General features: G+C 37.6%; 2 protein-coding genes across 5 annotated transcripts in view; one reads left to right on the forward strand and one right to left on the reverse strand.

The window, feature by feature from the left end:
• MED12L (mediator complex subunit 12L) overlaps positions 1–19403 on the reverse strand; it is a 322475-nt gene that overhangs the window by 30713 nt on the left and 272359 nt on the right. For all 4 annotated transcript variants that reach the window (XM_032345309.1, XM_032345302.1, XM_032345301.1 and 1 more), the window contains 11 exons: positions 19309–19383; positions 19000–19190; positions 18059–18220; positions 16023–16134; positions 13683–13772; positions 12499–12608; positions 12173–12308; positions 11209–11370; positions 8834–9196; positions 6848–7004; positions 3180–3391 (listed from right to left, as the gene is read on the reverse strand). In XM_032345309.1, the coding sequence (XP_032201200.1) occupies positions 3180–3391; positions 6848–7004; positions 8834–9196; positions 11209–11370; positions 12173–12308; positions 12499–12608; positions 13683–13772; positions 16023–16134; positions 18059–18220; positions 19000–19190; positions 19309–19383 (1770 nt within the window). The remainder of the gene's footprint in view (positions 1–3179; positions 3392–6847; positions 7005–8833; positions 9197–11208; positions 11371–12172; positions 12309–12498; positions 12609–13682; positions 13773–16022; positions 16135–18058; positions 18221–18999; positions 19191–19308; positions 19384–19403) is intronic.
• The window catches only part of P2RY12 (purinergic receptor P2Y12), a 42545-nt gene continuing 34746 nt past the window's right edge, over positions 11605–19403 (forward strand). Inside the window, exon 1 of the mRNA XM_032345427.1 lies at positions 11605–11718. The gene's annotated coding sequence lies outside the window, so the exon portion shown is untranslated. The remainder of the gene's footprint in view (positions 11719–19403) is intronic.

A 19403-nucleotide genomic window follows, 5' to 3' on the forward strand; every position in this document is an offset into this window, starting at 1 on the left:
GCTAAAATTCTAAAATTCAGTTTTGAAGGTTTAGATCAATGAAAATTCTCTAACACATCTGTAACATTTAAGAAAATGGATTCCTAGAATTAGAAAATTGCTAGGATAAGAATAAAAATGGCTTCTATTTCATAAGAAATAAAGACATGACAAGTTCTTACGTAGCTAGAGATCATCACATTATATGTAGGCATGTAAGCTGAAAAAATGGTCCTGGACAAAATTAGGATCAACATTTCTCTATTTTTTCATATCAAAAAGGATACAGGTCATTACTTATTAGAAAAACAACTGCATCCAGAACCATATCTTAAAACAACTTAACATTATCACTTGTATTCCATATGATGCTGCCTTTATTCCAGCTTAAGGATTACCACAAGGAGAACTTTTTCCTGCCACAATACCTTACTTAGCTAGATTCTAGGTATATTTATCATTTGTGCATGAGAGGAAAGGAACTAACATTTCCCCCAAACCTTGTAGGTGCAGGCCCTCTGGCAAATGCTACATGTGACCTCACTGACTCTAGGTGGGACCATACAACCATCTCACTGCTCCACGGGTATATTTCACTTCCTTAGAAGAATAATGCTTTCCCTCACGTGTCCAACATTTGAAAAATGTTGAGATTAAAAAAAAAAAAAATCTGTTTCTGAAAGTCCATCAGAGACAATAAAGCAAGTTTCAACCAACCGTTAAAAAAATACAGGGGGTGGATTTGAAATGAAATCTTGCCATTTGCGACAACATGGATGGAACTAGAGCGTACCATGCTTAGCGAAATAAGTCAAGCAGAGAAAGACAACTATCATATGATCTCCCTGATATGAGGAAGTGGTGATGCAACATGGGGGCTTAAGTGGGTAGGAGAAGAATAAATGAAACAAGATGGGACTGGGAGGGAGACAAACCATAAGTGACTCTTAATCTCACAAAACAAACTGAGGGTTGCTGGGGGGAGGGGGTTTGGGAGAAGGCGGTGGGATTATGGACATTGGGGAGGGTATGTGCTTTGGTGAGTGCTGTGAAGTGTGTAAACCTGGTGATTCACAGACCTGTACCCCTGGGGATAAAAATATATGTTTATAAAAAATAAAAAATTAATTAAAAAAAAAATACAGGGGGGAGGGGAAGGTAACTATTGTACCATCACTGTTACGGAGTTGTACTTTTACTGCTCGAAGAAGGAATTCTCAACTTCTCAAAGAAAGAAAGGAAGGAAGTTAAGACAAAAATAATGAGAAGAAAAGAAAAAAAGAAACAGAGCTGGCAAAAAAAAAAAATCAGAAAAATGAACTACTTGTTAATTCTTATTAGTACAAGCAATACAGTTCTACCTGGTGTAAAAGAATAGTAGAATAGTCAGGTACTTTTGACTATTTTGAGGAAAAAATGTAGAAGTAATGGGTTCCTGCAGGTAACATTTTAGGTCATAAGCTTGTCTTCTCCAAATATGCAAGCATCTTTGATTATATGTAGGCTTTTCTATTCAATTCCTTTAAAAAAAAAAAAATGTGCTTTAGAGGAAATTGCTTGTCATGACTTGTATCAGAAGGGAAGCTTTTGAGGAAAAGCATGTTTACCTATAAATGGCCCAGCGAGTTTTCCCCCATGCTAGGAATCACTTAGAGCAATTCAAAACTGAGCTTTGGAGTAAAAGTCTGAAAGTGGGCTGTTGATAAGACATATCACACCTTGTGATAAAAAGGTAGATATGGGAGAAAAAAAAACTGAGTGGAAGGTAAATTTTTACTTAGGTCTAAATTACCTTAAAAAAGGAGGTGCATTCACTCTGCTGGGATGGTTACTCAACTTACAGCAAGTTTTTTTAAATCTTGACAAGATTTGAAACAATGGTAACAACTATTTTTGCTCATCCTGAAGAACAGCTAAAATCCCACTGAAGTTTTTAAATGGCTTCAGAAGTGCCACTTATTTAAGCAAGATAAGTATTTCTTAGTATTTTAATCAAATCCTCATCACTTCCTTGTAAGAAGCAACTTAGGCTCATCTTACCTGACATCCAGGGAGTTTGAGCAATGGCTAGAGGTCAGGGAGAGACAAGCATGCAGTTGACCTATTTCCTCTCTCCTGTCCTTCTTGTAATACATGTAAAAACAAGAACCATTTTCAAGACCATGTAACTCACCATCCCACCTCCAGCCTTTCGAATCACTAAGTGGACTGAATGCAAAAGTGCCGTAAATTACACAACGGAGATAGGCCTAGAAAGGTTAGCAAGACATAAAGGATATTCTTTTTTTTAAAGCATTAGGATTTTTTGCTAATTTCAAAGTTTTATCATTTTTCTTAGAGCAGGATATACCTGTGGATTGTCTACTTCCTTTGAGGTTCAAAAAAGTACCTAAATCCCAGGATTATTGTGGGATCTTAGATAACTAATACATTAAAAGCGCATAGAAATGTTTTGGCAAATAGTAAGTGCTCTATAAGTGTTAGCTGTTATTATTAATATCCTCATCAGCCTTAACAAAATAGTGCATTTTTTTGAAAAATTGATAAGTCAAAAAAAGTATATAGAAACAGGGGGTCCCCAATCTCACCTCCTCTTTTTATATCATTTTGTTGAACAATTGCTGTTATCTCAAAAGTTAAAGAAAACTGAATTATAGGACACACAAAAAAATGATATAAATCAAAAATGAAATTGAAAGTATCCATATACTATTATTTGTAATATATTCGTTCCTATAGAAATACATACTGAAAATGGACTCTAGGCAGGGCACCATAGGGAGAAACCTAAGAAACATCAGGACTTTAGAGATACAACTTCAGAGTGTTCAATCTAATAATAATAAACAAAAGTAAGAGCTAAAAGGAGTACAGAATATGGTGATAATTATACAGAATGAGTGCTCAGTTAGGGTCACTATAGGGATGAAAGGCCTTCTGCTTCTCAGTGACTGGAGAGTCATCAGCTCTTCTAGCTTTAAGGTGTACTTTCAAAGAACCTAAGATACTTAAAGTTCCTAATGGATCGGTGTTAAAAGTAAAATACACCAGAGGTATAAACCTATAGGAGAGCTACACCTGCACTCACGCGAGATCTCAGGGATACACCAGCAGGAAGAATACGCCCCCTACCTCACACTCATCCCTAGCTAGAGGAGCCAACAAAAGGCAGAGGTCTCCACTGCTGGATCCAGACAAACCTGTTGGAAAGGTCGAGCCTGGGCTTGCCTGAGGAGCCGTTGCTGCTGCTGTTGCTGCAGAAGCTTCATCTGTATCAACTGCTGCTGCGAGGTGATGGCGTGCAGCGGGGGCGGCTGCATCATGGCGCCCGAGCGCCGCTGTAGCATGTTGGACAGAGCTTGCTTGGTGTTGGTGGGGACGAAGGAGCCCGTGGGGTCCAGTCTGGAGCCACCTACAAAAGCAACCAGACAGAAGGGCTCTCTAACACGTGCTAATGCAACAGGTCTTCTCTATTTTATCAAAACGCAGAAACCGTACCTTCTAAGCTTCACTTTACAAGCAAATGGAAAATAAGGCCCCACCTCACACTATACAAATAAATATTAAAGATATGCTGAGTACTGCCTCATTCCCAAAGAATGGGGGCAGTGATGCAGGAGTGAATTATAGTATTTCAATTATTTCACAGAGGCCCCACTTTGGCTGGTAAACTGAAGTGCCTGAAACAGACTCGTGGGTTTTAAATTATGCAAGGCCCTGGGGAATACATTACCTGCATAGAGCGTACTGTCTTCGTGGTGTATTTGCCAAGTGTCCTAAGCCAGGCATAGAAGCCCTTTTGTCATTTTAAACAAATTTGAAGCTCATGGTATTTAAGTTTACCATGACAGAATAAAAATGCCTCTTTCCTCATAGAGGGCATGAAAATACTTTCAAAACTTGAAAGGCTTAGAAACTTCAAATACCATGACTCGAAAGACAAAACATGTTTTTTAAAGGCTTGAAATCAAACAGGAGACGTTGATTATAGGGATGCCTGAGAAATCAAAGGAAATCCTTAACATATTAGCATACATAATTTGTTAAATGCCTTTAAGAGTTTGGGAGGAAAGATTTTCAATATTTGGCTTCAAATGAGGTGTCAATCAGTGATTTACCAGATAGTTTATATTCTTTCATGTATGTGTAAGAAATCCTCTACTTAAATTATCTCACGAAAGATGTTTTCTCTTTTTTTTTTTTTTTAAAGTAAGCTGTATGGTGGGAACAAACATTTTAAAGCTGAAAACCCACATTCTTTTAAAGACTCAGAACCACAACCAGCAATGTGATTTATGAAATCATTCAGCAGCATTTGAAGAACACTGGGAAAAAAGAGGAAAGTCAATTTAAGAACATATGGCAAGGTAACTTTTGTTGAAGCAAGAACTGGAACTATACTAATCCATAAAAATTTAATGGACTATTTTATAGGTAAAGGGGATTCTTTCTAAAGATTAGGCCATAGTCTATGTTCTTTTAATTTTCCTTTTTTATAATCTTGTAGCTTTGAGCTAACTATAGAAACAGGGTTAAGTACCCCTGAAGCATTCTGTATATTCCTACCTACTTACTTTCCTCACCTTCTCTCACTAAATGCTGAATTCCGAATACAGTATTTAATATTCTCAAACATTTCTTTATAACTTTACCATAATGGTGCGTATACATGAGAAAAAAAGAGAAACTGTGTTGGGGGGGAGTATATACACACATGTGTATTGAGGGAGCATATGGCTCTGCATTTTAACTATATATGAATGAAAGCAGAGTGTACACACTCTTGAACTTCATAGGATTCATCATTTTACAAAAATCAATTCACACATATAAAACCCCTATAAATGCTTGCTTTAACATTTTTTCTTACATGTCATCGTACTTAAAACTTACCTAATACTTATAAATACCTTTTATAGTATTTTAGGGAAAGAAAACATAGGTCTTTATAAAATACTTAGCCTTTAATTCGTACTGAATTGGTGTTTAAAAATGCTACAGAATTCACAAGAACTTTGGAACTGAAAAGAGAAAGCCAAATGAGAAAATGATGGTGTATTATTTTCCACACTTATCATTGATTGTCTAGTTTACTCTTTTATAGTCTGCATTCACTCATTCAGCAACCTGTTTTTAAGACCTTACTAAAAGCCAGATGTTGCTCTAAGTTCTGAGGATACTATAGTGAACAAAACAGAAAACATACCTGCCCCAACAGAGTATTGTGGGAAAGCTGGATAATAAATCAGTTAAGTAAGTTAAATACACAGCATATAACCAAGTGCTGATCTATGGAGAAATAGAAAGGAGAGGGGAACAGGGTGCAGGGAAGGGGTGTGGCTTACCATTTATAAAAGAGGGTGGTCAATGGAAGCCCACTGAGAAAATGGTATCTGACCAAGCCCTAAGGAGGGAGGCAATGAGCCATGGAAAATATCTAAGTGTGAGCATTCCAGGCAAGGGGGGTGGCGGGCAGCAGATGCAAATGCCCTGAGGTAGGAATATGTTAAGATCATTTGCTGAATTAGGGGGAGGGCATCATCTATGTGCTACATTTCTAAAATTACCATACAAGACCAGTGCTCTAACCCCTGAGCTATGGAGCCTAAAATTTACTTTAAATTATACACATACACAGTATATGTGTGTGCATGTATAATATAACCCTTATTTCAGCATTCAAAGACGAATGAACGCTTTTATTCATTTTGTGTACTGTAATACCCTATCACCCAAAACAGAGTCTGGAACATTATGAAGTTCAAAGCATTTTGTTGAATAAATAATTGAATCACCTACTCTATGAGGACATATATTAAAGTATCTCTTGTACAGATAACCAAGCTAAGGCACAGAGAGATTAAGACCTGGTCAAGATTACACAGCAGGGAGTGGTTGAGCCAGTCCTGAACCTAGAACTGTAACTTCCAGACCAGTCCTCTCAACCTCTAATAGATGACAAAATATGGATTCTCCCCTGCTGTAAGCCAAGAATCAAACAATGTCTTTCCTAGGCCTCAAGATGTCATACTCAAATTACAATAAAAATCACAACATACAGACTAAGATCTCAAAATATACCATTTGTTGAACAAGCAAACTGTCATTTAGGAAAAAAAAATAAATTCATTTCTAAGTAAGAGATTTTTTATTTAGGAAATGTTCATTTCAGATATAAAGCCTACTTGGGCTTAAAAGGAAGCAATACTAAAATCAGGGACATTTACTATAGATGCAGTAGTTTTCCTTCTTTGATATCTCAATCTATGCTGAATCAAATTTCTGAGATACTTCACAGTATAAACAATTTACAATTTAAAACACAAGAAAATGAAGATACTGGGCAATACTGTCTAATTTTTAAAAACACCAATAAGAACTATATCTGATAAAAACACAAATTTCACAACATACAACTTTTGTCAACTTTATATCTGACAGTGCACATTTTCATCAGTGGCTAATTTCCTTCTAACATCGAATGAAATCTCCCAACTCAGAACATAACCTAGCAACTAAAACCGTACTGTAACATTTGAGAAACACTCCCACCACACTTACTAAATTACTCTATATGCCAGGTATTAATTGATTCTTACAATTAGAATATGATCATCTATGTGACAATCAAAAATAGATTAAAAGACATAGTAAAAAACCCTAATTTTAGAAGAAGAAAAAAAAAATTTCAAGTGGAAAGGATTACAGGAATGTCAACTGAGAACTCAGCTCTTGCAATTCCCACGTTTTGTGATGATTTCAGGTTAAAAGTAAAGAAAATGCCAACCTGTGATGATTTCAGGTTAAAATTAAAGAAAACGCCAAGCTCATCTCAGAGTGACCCGACCTCACACTTCTCTTCACATACCTGGAGTAAGAGATTGATTCTGAAGGAAAAAACCCGGCTGCTGGGGCTGACCCATGAGGTTGTAGCCCCACAAGGTGGACTGTGGATGGTGCAACATCTGGGAGGAAATGGGTGAGTAGTTAGGAGGCACGCGGTATATGTTGCTCTGTGGATACTCCTTCAACATAAAGTTAAAAAAAAAAAGTTATTTAATTTCACAAACTATATAGATAATGAATGCAAGTTCATCGTATCACATTACTTGAGCCAGTGTCTGTTCCGGTGGATAGGGCTGTTTTTATAGAGGGGAAGTTGGAAGACAAGAGTGTCAACGTGTTCTCTGCCTAACATTCATTTGAGTAAAAACTTTTGACTCCAGAAGCACTTGACTTATGAAGCGGAGGGAAAATAAAAGTTTGTTTATAAAATACTAAAAACACATCAACACTGACCACTGCCTACAACTGAAACCACATCTTCAGATGCTGAGTCTCTGGAGATCATTTCATCTTGGGTCACCTTAGGAAGCCTTGCTGGTATGTTGGGTCTAGATGAGAATGAAGCCAGAAAGACCCACAATACTTCAGGACCAGTCCCTGGCCTAGACAATTATTTTATTGCCAGTTTTCAAGGCAGCAACTTAAAGACACAGACTCTCCACCATCTGCCTGTACCCCGCTCTCCCCACCCAGATTTTGTCTTCCTTCTAAGAGATGCAAAGTCTTTAAGGTTCACATGCAGGTGTCTCAATTTCCCTGCCACCCCTCAGCCCCCTTCTCTTAGTCTAGCCGTAAAGGATAAAGGAAAAACAAATCCTTGGATCTCTGAAATATAACCCGCTGGGTAGGGGCAGTTCCAGAACTAGTATGGGAGGAAGGGACATTAGTAAGAGAAGTTTTAGGACTTTTGTATCTGAAAAAAACAGAAATCTATCCATGTGGACTGATGAGCTAGGAGAGTCCAGATTTTAGGAAGTGGCAGTCTGGATCTTTTTGAGCACCTCTTCAAGACAAAGAAATATTGGCAGGAAGACTACATGAAAAGAGGGTACTGCCATTCAAGTAGCATCTAAAAGTGATGGTGGTCTTCTCTAGAAAAATATTAATCACCAAGATATCAGCTAGGAAAATATAAGTTTTGGTTCTGACTTAGGTAAATTAGAATAATTAGACATGACATCTGAATATGACATCATGAAATATTCAGAACAAATCTGAATATTTCTTCCATTGTACAAGAATATCCTTGAATTTTATACAAAATCTCAAGTATTTTTCCAGGTGAATTTAAATATAAAGACATTTTTATACATTAATTCTATAAATGCTATAAAATTATTTCCAAATTACCATCTCATACATTTCTGTTGTTTTTAAGAGCATGTGGTTATAGGTAGGTAAGGTTAATAGGGAAAAAAAGAAATGGAACTTTTTAAAAATTGTGTTAATCCTTTATAAAATCTAAAAGTATGTTAAAGAATACACACACACACACACACACAGAGGATAATAAGATGGAATGCTAAAATACGAAATCTCAGAAACATCCTACTGTATTTATTAGATGACATGTTAGCTAGGGAAATGCAAATAGTTTTTCACATTAATTTACTACAGGTGTCAGCTGCTCAAAATATGATAAATATTTTAAACATGAGATAATACAAATATGTAAGAAGATGAGATTTTTAGGGATCTAAGAAATTCAAGTTTCAAATGTGAGGAATTATGAGGCACTGAAATATTAATTAAAGATTATTCATAAGAGAAGCCTAAAATTAAAGTAATGAACAGTAGAGGAGGGAAAATCAGAAGCTATAATCCTGTTGTCTGTGACAAGTCACTGTTCATTTGCCATTCTATTAATTAAGACAGAGCCTTGTTAGGATTACAACTATTACGATAAGGCTTCTAATGCTTTTCCTGTTGCTAGGGACAGACTCTGGGCATGATTAAATCTCCCACTAGGTGTTAGTGAGCCAAAGGCCTCCTGACTTCCCTTACTCACATCAACTCTTGAGCTTGATTTCGTCTTGCGCTTCCTTCCCTTTGTCTTCTTCTCCTCGTCTGTTGTGGTTTTTCCCTGATCTGACAGCTCAGCTGATTTCCTCTCCGGCTCCTGAGAGACAGGAGATGTGGGCTCTTCCTCTTCCTCCTCGGGAGGCAGGGGCAGTGGCTCGAGGTAGTAACTTCGGGGCTTGGGCATAGGGTGTGTGTGATACAGCAGCAGGTGATGCTGTTCCTCGTACTTGATCACCTTTCGGTCCACTCGGACAGTCCCGAACCAGGCCCAGGACAGAGGCGCTGGGTTCTTCTGACCCTCAAACAAATCCCAGGGGGACACCTTCTGCTTTGTAGAGACCTGGAGACCCTGTGGTTGAGATAATGCTCTGTAAGCTCACGTTCAGATCTTTTCCTAACTTCCTCTTTCCAAGAGGCAAGCTTGCTTAGGACATGGATACAAAGAACATTCTGGCTGGTGGGGAGGTTTAGAGCACCCTAGCATGCAGCAGACAGGTAAATGCACCAGCTCAGGGTTACCCAGCTAGATCACTGGAGAGCCACGGCAAGAATTCCATCCCTGAAGTTCAATTCTGCATTTCTTTAGGCCACGTGATATTCTGTTCAGGCTGCAACACCAGGTGGTCCAATATACTTTACTATTAATAGGTATTTTTCATTTAGGGTTTTTATTGCTTTGTTTTGCTTTTAGGAAAAAAAACACTTTTTGGAAAGTACTGCAATGTTGACCTTTATTAAATTATCATAAATTATAACCCCTTGGATCCTAGTTTTTTGTTGTTGTTGTTGTTTTTGAAATAAAACAAAACTTCAGAGTCAAGTTATAATCAACCTCTAATTGGGCTCAAATTAGCTTCAGTCCAAACATGTTTGGCCTTGATTCAGTACAGGAATCTTCCACATACTTAATAAGCCAGTTTCTGAATAGTTAAGGAATACTACTACAGAAGTAACTCATACCAACAGGTACAAATAAAGTCCTTTAATTCAAGCTTCTCTCCACCAAGTTTAGAAGAGGAAATGCTACTCTGTTTCTGAAAATAAAAGTTTCTTATTTTTAACATTAACTCGTGATGTCTCTTGGTACTTTCCCGGGCATACCAACTTGAAGAAAATATTTTTCCTCAGAATGACCCTAAAAACAACTACCCAGACATTCCATAAGATATGAATGCTCCTGTTCTTATCAACATAAGTCTTCCATGCATGGATTAATCCAAAATCAAGGTTCATTTACCATGATAAATTGACTTGTTTCCTAATACTGCCTTGAGCTTGGACTTCTTTCCTGAGTGCAAAGACCAAATACCCAAATGGTTTTTAGATGTCTCACCACTAGAGAGCCAAATGAATCTACAAACTCAACCTGCCCATAACACTAGCTTTTTCTGTCTCCACACTGGTAAGAGTACTTGGGTTACTCTGAATTAATGCAGCATTGAATTTCTCCCAAGAGCCTCCTTCTTTTTTTACCTTTGCGAAAACTCTTCCATGGACCTGAATTATATTCTTCCTTACTTCCCAGCTAACTCTTAAACTTTCAAAATAATTCAAGTGTCAGTTTTGTGGGGGACCCTATTCTGACTATCTACTCCTTATCTGAGGGTGGGTGACAGCAATTTCTCAGGGCCCCCAAACACTCTGTACCATGACACACAAATCTCACCACACTGTGATTGTCTACTTCTGCTTAAAGGTAAGAGCTCTGTCTTTCATCTCTGTGGTTGCTCCATGTTCACTATAAGAACAACCACTCTTCTCATATTTAAGGGAAACTTGTTTAATATCCTATATAAAACAGGTGTTCAATGAAATATCGTTTAACTGAGGAGAAAATTAAGTACCATCACCCTAAAAATATTTTTTACTCAAAATAGCTTACTACATGAAGAATTTATCAATCAAAATTTTCTCATCTAAACGTATTATTGTCAACTCTGAAGTAAAATCACACCTGGTCTTTGTCTTCTTTTATTTTTACGATACATTAAAAAAAAATTTATTTAAGAGAGAGCACTCTGCTAAGCAGAGAGTTAAGGACTGGGCTCTATCCCAGGACCCCCAGGACCCTCAGGACCCCGGGATCACGACTGACGTGAAGGCAGATGCTTAACCAACTGGGCCAGCCAGGTGCCCCTTAATACATTTTTACTTAGTTTTCCTTCAGCAGGTTTCACAAATTCACTTAAGTTCATGTACAGCACTAAATGAATATCTATACAATAATGCCAATGGCGAAAGCATTTAAATAACAAGACTATGCTTAAAAAAAATAAATCAAGAAACTGTAAAATTGAGGCATTTCCTATACCCTACAGGAAGACAAGAAAATATATACAAGAAACAAACATTTACTCTTGCCTGTTTTTTATCTATAGAGTCGAATCCAGCAATTTTGTTTCCCTTTGTGTCAATCAAGGAACCCATAGGTTCACAAGTGATGACATCACATGTCTGTTTTGGCAAAGGTAGCAACTGTCGAACTTTGTCAATACTTTCTGATCTCTTGTCTCCTAGCTCTTTCTAAAAACAAACAAACAAACAAACAAAACAAAAAGAGAGAGAAGTGGGACAGAAATTACAACGAAGGCAAAAGTTAGTGAGAAGGAAGTTTCTCTATGAAACATTTCCTTTTTTATAGCCAGAATGTTCCTTAACCTCGAACATGGTCTATGATGCTGCTTTCAATTAGAGTAGTGAGTATGTTTCATTTCTTCTATTTAAGTAGAAAATAGAACACATACAGTGGGACCCTGGTTACACAACAAGTATCGCAGTGCTGAAATGACAAAAATCCCGTGTAGTAGTTGCCAGCAGAAGGCAGAAGCTGCAGCACAGAACACGTTCTCAAATCCAGGGTCAGACCTCAAGGTAATCATTGGTTATTTTATTGCTATGGTCGTCAGACATATCGATTTTTTTTCTTTTCTGCATCATTTGTTTACAGTTTACTTCAAAGATTGAATTACTGGTTTTTCAAATGAATTGGGTTTAGAAATATCAATGTAAATGGTTACTTTTCAATTATACGAGCCAGTCCAAGCATGGATTTATCCTAAATCCAATGTGGGCATCTTTGTTATACATTTGATAACAGATTTCTAGAGTTCCTTGAAACTTAAATATTTTGTGAATATCATTTTTTAAAGAAGTATCTTCAAGCTATATGCTTATAACTTTTGAGTACTAGTAAGCTGAGGCAAGGCAAATAGCAAAATAACCATATAACATCTAACTTAACACAGTAAATTAAGGTAAAATGCAGTAAAAAAAACAATGCATAAACTACTTGAGATCATAATATATAAGCAGGTCACAAACTTACTTTCAGTTTCTTTACTAAATTCATGTATGCACGTTTGTTCTCTTCAGATCCTCCTGGGGATGCATTTGATAGGTCTGAGGCTAAAGTTCCATTGATTAAAACACCCAGCATGTCAAGAACTGTTGTGAATAATTCACTAAGAGGGGGAAAAAAATAATTTATTTTCACCTTAGAGCAAAACCAAGATACCCTTAACTAAAAATCATTTTTATTAAAGGCACTGAACTTTGATGGTAACTAAGAGAGTAAGAGGTGATTTGTAGTCGGCCCATCAAAGTTTCTACTAGGCATGTATGCGGCGTGCTAAATGTGAAGTAAGAACATACTTGTTAGTGTGCATGTCAACAGTTCCAGAAGTAATGATCTGGAGGAGGAGGAGGGCCCAATCTGTCGTCCATTGGGTGCTCCTCTGCACAGTGTCAAACATTCCGCCCACCTGGCATGAGAAAAAATACAATAAAAATCTATTACAATGAAAATACCATCCCCATCACTTTATGTAGCCAATTTTGATTTGTTAAAAAAACAAACAGACAGACAGAAAACAATAACAAGACTCTAATTTATAGGTTATCATACCTTCTCTCTTACCTAGCTACCTATTTGTCACTGTTTTTTGGTTCCTTCAGCACAGGTATTTGGTCCTTCAAAAAAAGGGGGTGGGATAGGAGGAGAAGAGGGACCTGAGTGTGGGCACAACATCAATATGAATTAAATAATAGGAAAATTAACTTTCTTTTGTCCTAATCTTTCATAACACCCAGTTTTACCATATAACTTTAGTCCAATCTGAAGAGATCAAAACCAGGTGAGTTGATTATCTATGACTTTGTGTTATTCAATTACTACTGCATCTAAGCCTGTTATCATACTAACACTTGGAAATATCCAGCAACACAGACGACTGACGAGCAGGAGACCTGGACCCAGGTCTACTCACTCATGTATGGGAATTAAGTTAACGACAACTGCCAAATAACAGGCAAGTCCTCCTCCTCCAGAGTAGACTTCACTGAGACTTGTTCAATGGGAAAAGAAAAATTCAAAGAAATGTGCAATGTGTGAGAAATTTTCAATGTTTGTATAGCCTCCGTGTCGAATTTGTTTTAATGACCAATCTGATGGACAGTCTGACAAATTTTGACTGATGGCACATTTTTATATATAGGTTTTTAAATGAGTATAATAAAAGCTAATTCATCTCAAAGCAGTAACCTTCTCAGACCTACTCTTAGCACAAACTGAAAAGAACGAGAGGTTCCCTGGGGTGGGAGGTACAGAAAGCAAACCAATGCCCCAAATTCCTACACCCTCTAGAAGTCAGACCAGACACGAAAGTCAGCACCAAGGAGGACAGACACGTGAGAGACAGGGGAGTTGTCAAAGCAAAGAGTGGAAGGCCTCACACCTTGTAACGAAGGGGGTGACCAGAGAAGAAGTGGAGACCTAAAGGTTATTTTCACATTTAGGTTAAGTGTAATGGAGAGAAAGCACTAGGAATGCCCCTTACCAAATTTAGGCGAAGTTGCAATGCTTCATGCATCATCTGCCGCGCTTTTATGTCGTCCTGGTATCGTTCTTCTCTCCAATTACTCAAAATCTAAACCAGCAAATAAATGGGAGAACCCAAAACTTATTTTCCCTATTAAAATAGATTGTTTTTCTTACATTCAAAGTTACACTGAGCTTCCTACTGACAGTCAAAAATAACTTCTTCCTTTAACGAATAACAAAGCAAAATTTTAGCTTCCTTCCTTCCTTCCACGCAGACAGAAATCTGGCTATTTCTGGCTCGTTGCCTTTCTAGGTGGAAGAAGAAAACTCTCATCTATTTACAATCCTGTTAAGTAAGTCTTAAAGAAAATGCTTTAAAGGAAGATGAAGTTAAGATTAACAAACAAAAAAGATTATTTTTTCAATATGTTATTTCACTGGTCTTACTAAGATAAATACCGAACAAACAGAATTACATCTTATATCAGTTCTGTGTTACATTTCTAGGGACCTCCTATGAACCCTAGCAAATGTATTATTTTGATGTTTTATTGAAGGGGGGACTTGCTGTCTTCCATGTCTGTCTTCATTGATAAAGAAGTATGTACTATTTTGAAAAATATGACAACTTTGACATCAGTCAAGTGGTGTATTGTTCTACAAAGTGAGTGCTTTCACTGATTCAGACTAATGTTAGAAAAGGGAAGGTCTGCTTAGGAAAAGCAAACCACAAGTGGGCAACACCCTAGAATCAGATGACGAGGGCAAATTCCCTCTCCTTCTGCCATGCTCTGAAATACGGTAACAACTGAGAATCATCTTATTAGTTAAAATGAGTCACATGTGGAAGTAACCTGACCAGCAGATGAGCTGTAAGTATATATGGCATGATGGGAGGACAGCATTTCTCCAATCTCATCAATATAGAGTCCTCTCCCAAGTCAGACGTGAGGGTCCAAGACAGTAAACACAAACCTATATCACAGCTTTCATTCTATCAGCAGGAAAAATAAAAATAAGTTGCATGAACCAGAGCAAGGGAATACCTAATGACCATGGTCCAATTTTTGGAAAGTAATCAAGGAGGGCTTCCATGAGGAGGTGACACCTGAGACCACAGTTGATGAAATGAGGAAGCAATCCTCCTATTATCTAGGAAGTAAGCCTTCCATGTGAAAGGAAAAAGAGATATAAAGGCGTTGCAACGAGAATCTGCTTGCCAAGTTCAAAGGATAGCGGGGAGCCTGGTGGCTCAGTCAGTTAAGTGTCTAGCTCTTGATCTCAGCTGAGGTCATGATCTCAGGGTCGTGGGGTAGAGGCCCACCTTCGGCTCCATGCTCGGTGAGGAGTCCACTTCTCTCCCTCTTTCCGTCCCTCTGCCTTCCCCCCAACCATGCCTGCTTGTTCTCTAAAACAAATTAATTTTTAAAACATAGCAATGGGGTCAGTGTGAAAAGTGGAGTGAGCAAGGTATGACTAGTAGGAAACAAGGCAGAAGTGGGAGCCAGGGCAAAATCATGCAGGCCTCAATAAGCCCAGACTTTGAATTTTTATTCTAGACATAGTAAGAAACACTGGAGTATCTTGGGCACCAGAGTAACAGCTGATTTACATTTTAGAAGGACCACTTTGGCTGCTGTGCGAAGGACAGATCTCTTAGATCTTAAAGGCGAGAGATGATGAGAGGCCCAAATGAGCTAAGTATCCTTGTTCACATTCATCTAGTATCATCTACGAGAAAGACAAGATGTCATAGAAACAGAGGGCCACATGAGGGCTCCATTTGGCTCTGTAGCAGGATAAAACATTCTACATGACCAATCTACCTACTTTGCTCAATTCCACACTTTCCAATTTCTGGTTTCATCACGCCACTTCCACTGTGGTTGGTAGAAAGCCAAAATTTAAATTCTTTGTACATGAATCAATATGCCTTCTGATTTTGAAATTAGCACTCAAGCTGAGACCTTCCAGATAGGTGGGGGCTGAGCTGGAGAAGCTGGAGAGAGGTTTCTCTGTCTTAACACCATACATGCAACACACATTGCTCCAGGACCTCTCCCACAACACAGGGTCAGGAGAGGAGCAGATGTGAAAGTTGCATGCAATGTACAAAATGTTATTTTTATAGGACACAGACATTTATTCCATGCATAATTACTCTTACAAAACTGTGAATCCTGTGATGCCTAGAACACCAGGTAGGAGAACAGGGCATGGATTGTGTCTCCCTGCATCTAACCAAAATATGCGGTTATCTTATTAATTTAATCTCAGTATTTGAAAGGAAAAAAAAAAAAAAAAAGAATGCCATTAGAAAAATACTTGCCTGCCTTAATAGTCTAGTATACTTTACCTGATTAACTTGATTCTGAAGAGATGTTAAGAGGCCTTCCCGTTGTTCATCTTGTCCCTTAAGGCAGGTAAGGACCAGTGAAAGGAAAGGTTGTTGACTCAAAAGAGACATACTACAAAGGAAGTAGTAACAGCAGATTTAGTTAGAAAGGATGGATTACTTCCTGTGCAACATAGATCTCCTGCCCTTTGGTTATTGGCCCTTATTTATTTTACTATTAGCAAAGGGAAAGGAGTAGTAAATAGCCAAAGCCTACCTGAAAAGTTAAATCATAGCTCTACTAACAAGATTAAAAGCCACTGTGATGCTTCTAAATAATTTAATATGCTCTCTTATCCTTGAAGGCATACCCAAACTAGCATAAATTCATACTGCAGGAGCGTGTTGGGGGAGTGCAGTGAGAAGAGTGTTTCTATTTCATATCAGTAAACTGAATTTGAAAGACACACATCAGCAGGAATATGACATTATACACAGAACAAAATGAAAAACTTTTAAATTTGTCACACCAAGCTATTGTCGAAGAGCCAAGGAATCAGGCCTGTATGATTCTTGTGCTTGTGTTACTTTGTAGCAAGTTTCTTAAGATCAAACAGGGTAGGTACTGATAGAAGTAAGATCAGCACCTAGGTCCTGAGGACCCAAAGGCAGTAAGCTTATTAGTGACCCACCATATCTCAAAGCCTCATCGTAAGAGGTGTGAAGGCATCTGAATTTAAAAAAAAAAAAAAAATCTATTTTCGGTTGTCATTTTATTAGCATTTCTTCAATTATTGGAGTACAAATCATATTGACAAACTAAGTGCTATGTTGGAAAAAAAATTCTTAGAAGGAGATCGAGACCCAATTATTTCAACGTGCGTCCTCCCTTTACCAGCAGAGCTGGGAGAAACTGACTTGGGACAAGTCATCCTCAAACTTTGTAATACCATCTGTACTGCTGTGGGGATAATGTACATACAATGTACATGCAACCATGCATTAGAAATTAGATTTCAGAATTAAAACTGAGTCATCTGGTGGATTGACTGACCTTTGCAAAGGTGATGCCAAACAACCAGGTAACAAACAAAATACATGTAAATCTAGGTCGTTACCAAGATGCACTTCAGTTAAAGAGCATGGTCTCGGGAATCAGATGACCTGGGTTTAAACTCCAGTTTTACAACTCCTTAGCAGTGTGTCCGTACCAAATTAACTTTTTGGTGCTTCCCTTCCTTCAACTTAAGAAAGGTATAACGACAGCACCCACAACACATGACTGCTATGAGAATTTAAAAGTTCACGTATGTATGCAATGAGTTTTATACAATGGCATTTCTTAAGGGCTCAAATAAATGGTAGCTACTAAAATATTATTCATTAGGGGATATGAACTATACATGTTCAGAGTTTTTTTGTTTTTTGGGGTTTTTTTTTAATGGAAGAAATCTTCATTATTTCCCTTTACTCCTGAGATGCTAAATTCATATTTTCACATTAGAGAGCAGGTCTATTCTTTCTCAGAACCAGAGTCAGTTTGCAAATTTAATTATTTGGAACCTTTTCTAGGGCCTAAAATAAATGAAGAAAAGATTAAATTTAGTGGTTGGTATATTTTAGTATTTAGTCTAGAACAAGAGCCCTAAGTGTTACAAATATTATCTTAGTGTCCAATAGGACAAAATGATATAATTCTATGTATTTTAAACATAGATAATTAAAAGAATAAAAAGTAATTAAATGGAGACTATAGAGACTAAGTGGATATCCAGATTTGATTCAACAGGTCTGAAGTGAGGCTAAGAAGTCGGTGTCCTTAATGGCTCAGCAGTAATTTGGGTACACGAATTACGTTCAAATCAGAACGAACTGGTGTACTAATTATTTTTAACCTGGAACTTTCTAGGATCAGAGAGTTACCTAACAGAGTATTGCCATTTTCATTTAAAAACAATTTCAGTGCACTCTGGGTATAGTGACCATGTATGTCTGCAAAATGTTAGTTCTCAGTTATTCCTTAAGCCCTCACACAAAGACACACCTTGCAGCCATACCTTTTCTGCTTTTGTCTGTCTCTTTCCTTTTTTGAAGAGGAGCCCAAGTGCTGTCCCTTCTCCAGCTCCTCTCCGGCAGCTTTTAGTACCCGTCCTTGCACAGAGGTTGGCAGCCGGGCAATTAGGGGGGCCACCAGCCACACACCCCTGCGTTCAGAGGAACTAAAATCAGAAATAGGTGTTATACCCAAGGAGGTGTTCTTTTCCTCTCCTCTCACAGTTGTAACAGAAACTCCAGGGCAAAACGTTGATGAATAAGAAACAACAATTATCAAAAAGCTTCCCTTTTATCTCTGTACCATCTTTCCTCTTGCCAAATATCAGATACTTGAACATACTTTTCCACTCTCACTATGGAAAGCAATAAAATGTGGGGTTCTGGGAGAACACTGTCACTAAGCTTTTTAAATCTGTGCAAGTCTTCTATGATTCTAGCTCTCTGATTAGCAGTCCTTTTGCACAATAAACAACACAATTTACTGTCATGGTTAAGATATGAAATGATCTGATGATGTTTAAGCATATTAATAACCAATATTTGAGGTTTTAAAATTCACTAGTTATACTTTAAACCCAAATGATGAAATACAAATCAACCTGCTTATCATGATTATTATTTGTACAACACTGCCAATTAATAAAAATGGCAAAATGAATGTTTCCTATATAATGAATTCTATGGAACAGAGTAGCCTTAAGGAGAAAATAAAGAAATTAATCCCTTCTGCGCGTCATATGTAGTTCCAAGGAGTCTGGACGTGTTAAACACTGAGACATGATCCATCACCATGCCCTTTAAAAAATTATTAAATAATGATAAATGACACAAATAATTTCACATTCCTGCACCTTTATGAAAAGTAACTGCATCATGCAAATAAAAACATACCATTACATGTGAAAAAGTAATCACAGTCCAATCGAACTACAGAAAAAAATACCTCAGAAACGTCTTTATTCCATTCTGCCTCGTGCTACTTGTATCAGTATTTCCAATTCCATTTGGGTTGAAGAGGCCCATGCCAGAATTAGAAGAATTATTATTCAAATCAGCAGACTGCTGGAATACCTCTATTGTTGCCTTTGCAATATTGTCCAGTAAGTTGTTCATTTCAGCCACTGAACCAGAGCCCTGGAGTTACACATAAGAAAACTAGCATGCATATGTTTTACTCCATCCTCCAACATCAACGTGTTCTTGCTGTTCTTAATTTTTGTATACATAACACATGCTTCCAATATATACTCACAGGGTCCTTCAAGCACTGTTTGATCATTAACTGAAGTTCTAGCCAGGACTGCCTTAGCGTCCACTGCTCAAGATTCTGGGGAAAATGGAAAGAAT

This window comes from Mustela erminea, chromosome 1 (assembly GCF_009829155.1).
Source record: "Mustela erminea isolate mMusErm1 chromosome 1, mMusErm1.Pri, whole genome shotgun sequence".
Taxonomy (NCBI): domain Eukaryota; kingdom Metazoa; phylum Chordata; class Mammalia; order Carnivora; family Mustelidae; genus Mustela; species Mustela erminea.